Source organism: Nuphar pumila, chromosome 13 (assembly GCF_984573655.1).
Source record: "Nuphar pumila chromosome 13, dmNupPumi1.hap1.1, whole genome shotgun sequence".
NCBI classification, from domain to species: Eukaryota; Viridiplantae; Streptophyta; class Magnoliopsida; order Nymphaeales; family Nymphaeaceae; genus Nuphar; species Nuphar pumila.
In genome coordinates, this window is record NC_143261.1 from 29,637,232 (window position 1) to 29,639,737 (window position 2,506).

Here is a 2,506-nt window from a genome sequence, read left to right on the forward strand (position 1 = left end):
CTCCGGTGTACACTCCGGCTTCGCCGCCCTATGCACCGGATGCCTCGCCATATTACTCCCCCACTACTCCTCTTCATGGGCAAGGAGTCCCGAATGAGGATTTGCATCCTTTTCCCCCTCTGTGCGGGTTAAGGCGCACGGGTATCACAAGAGAGTACTTTAGGAAGTACTCTCATCATCCCTAAAGGATATAAAACTCGTTAGTTTTTGTACCCGTGGGCAGTTTTTGTTTTTGGCTTTTGTAAATGCCCTCTTGTACCAGCACTGCTGGGCTTTTTTGTAATCTCTATTACTCGGAAATACGATAAACTTTTTGATATCATTCTTCTCCTTCAAGTATTGACTTATGTATCATCTGGTTATTTTAAGGATGGTTCGAGGGTCAAACGACGGTTCATCTGACGAATGGTCAGATCAACAGGGATTCATCATGGATTCTCTGAGAGCATTGGCTAGCGCCATGCGAAATCAGACGCACAACCAAGTACCTACCCCAGAACCAAACCACCATGTGGCAGTATTGTTTGAAAAGTTCTTAAAGCTCGATCCTCTAACCTTCGCAGGCAAGCCCGACCCCGATGCAGCTGAGAATTGGATATTGGAAGTAGAGCGAGTTTTCCAAGTTTTGGTAGTCCCAGAAGACAAAAAGACTCTTTATGGTACTTTCAGACTTTTGGGTGCCGCCCGCCATTGGTGGGACACGACTCGGAACATCCAGTTCTCAACAGATTCGCTTATTCCTTGGGAGTCCTTCAAAAAGGCTTTCTTAGAGAACTATTTTCCTCCTCATGCTAGGGAGAGGAAAAAAATGGAGTTCTTGGAACTTTGCCAAGGCACGTCAAGTCTGGTGGACTACATCTTCAGGTTCTAGGAGTTGGAGCGTCATTGCCCCAACTTATTCGCAGATGATCGGGAGCGGGCGGAGAAATTCATCCGCGGATTAAAGAAAGGACTCCGACCAAGGGTCCTAAACAACATGCCATCGACACTCTCTGCAGCTGTTGCTGCAGCCACTCTCCTGACTGAGGATTGGGAACGCTCCAAGAGCACCCAAAGCAAGAAGCTACCTGTTGTGGGTAGCGATCAAAAGAAATATCCCTCTGGCGGTCAAACCAAGGGACCACCCTTTTTCATAAACAACGAAGGTGGAAAAAAGCCATATCCTCCTTCCAAACGTCAGCGTCCTCAGGGCAACTCTTCTGCCCGGCAGCAGGCGGGCGATGTCTGCCCCAAATGCGGACGACCTCACCCCGGGCAAGCATGCCCTCTTCTTACAGGCATACCTGTACTGTGGCAAGATGGGCCACTTTGCACGCGAGTGCCGCAAGAAGGCGGCTGACGACCTCAGACGGAATAGTGGATCACCTCTGCTCCCCCGACCACCACCGCAACCGCAACAACAGCAACATTCTTACCAGGTGCAACAACCACAGTCCAGCGGCCAGAAGAAAGCACCGGGACACGTTTACACTGCCACGGTCGAACAGTTGACCAAAGGCGAGCTTGTGCAAGGTACCATCTTGATTGCTAACCAAGCAGCTTTCGTACTCTTTGATTGCGGTGCCACTCATTCTTTTATTTCTGTAAAATTTGTTGAATTCTTGCACGTACATGTAAGTTCGTTAGATAATGCTCTCAACGTCTATAACCCGATTGGGAAAAACACTATTTGTGCGACCTACGTGCCAGCTTTGGACGTGGTCTTGGCGGATCGACATTATCCGGCCTGCACTATCCTTCTAGATATGACCGAATTTGATGTCATCCTAGGCATGGATTGGCTGCACAAGTACCATGCCAAAATCTTTTGCCATGAAAGCAAGATTGTGTTATCTCCACCAGGGATGCCTAAGGTGGAATTCAAGTTCGTGAAGGCGGTCCGAGCAAGCAAGATGATTTCTTCGCTAAAGGCACAACATTACCTGAGAAGGGGATGCACTGCCTTTTTAGTCAGTGTCGTCTAGTCCGAGCCGACACAAGTTTCTATAAGAGATCTGGAGGTGGTTCAGGATTTTCCAGACGTCTTCCCAGAGGAGCTGCTAGGACTTCCCCCACCACGAGAGGTTGAATTCAACATCGAGTTGCTACCAGGTAGTGCGCCAATTTCTAAAGCTCCATACCGTATGGCGCCAGCCTAGCTCGAGGAACTCAAGAAGCAGTTACAAGAGTTGATGGATTTAGGATTCATTCGCCCTAGTGTCTCGCCTTGGGGAGCTCCTGTTTTATTCGTTAAAAAGAAAGATGGATCATTGCGGTTGTGCATCGACTATCGAATGCTCAACCAGGCCATGATAAAGAATAAGTATCTGTTACCGCGTATCGAAGATTTGTTCGATCAACTGCGGAATGCCAAGATTTTCTCTAAGATCGACCTTAGGTCAGGATACCATCAACTCAGAATTAAGGGAGATGATATCTCCAAGACGGCTTTTCGAACCAGGTATGGGCATTTCGAGTTTACTGTCATGCCTTTTGGACTCACCAACGCTCCTGCAGCCTTCATAGA

At 48.3% G+C, this 2,506-nt stretch overlaps 1 protein-coding gene across 1 annotated transcript; it reads left to right on the plus strand.

The window, feature by feature from the left end:
* Nucleotides 1-370: 370 nt before the first annotated feature.
* On the plus strand, nt 371-871 carry LOC149818227 (uncharacterized). Its single transcript, XM_089986177.1, has one exon. The coding sequence runs from the start codon at nt 371-373 to the stop codon at nt 869-871; it is 501 nt and encodes a 166-aa protein (XP_089842303.1).
* Nucleotides 872-2,506: the final 1,635 nt, after the last annotated feature.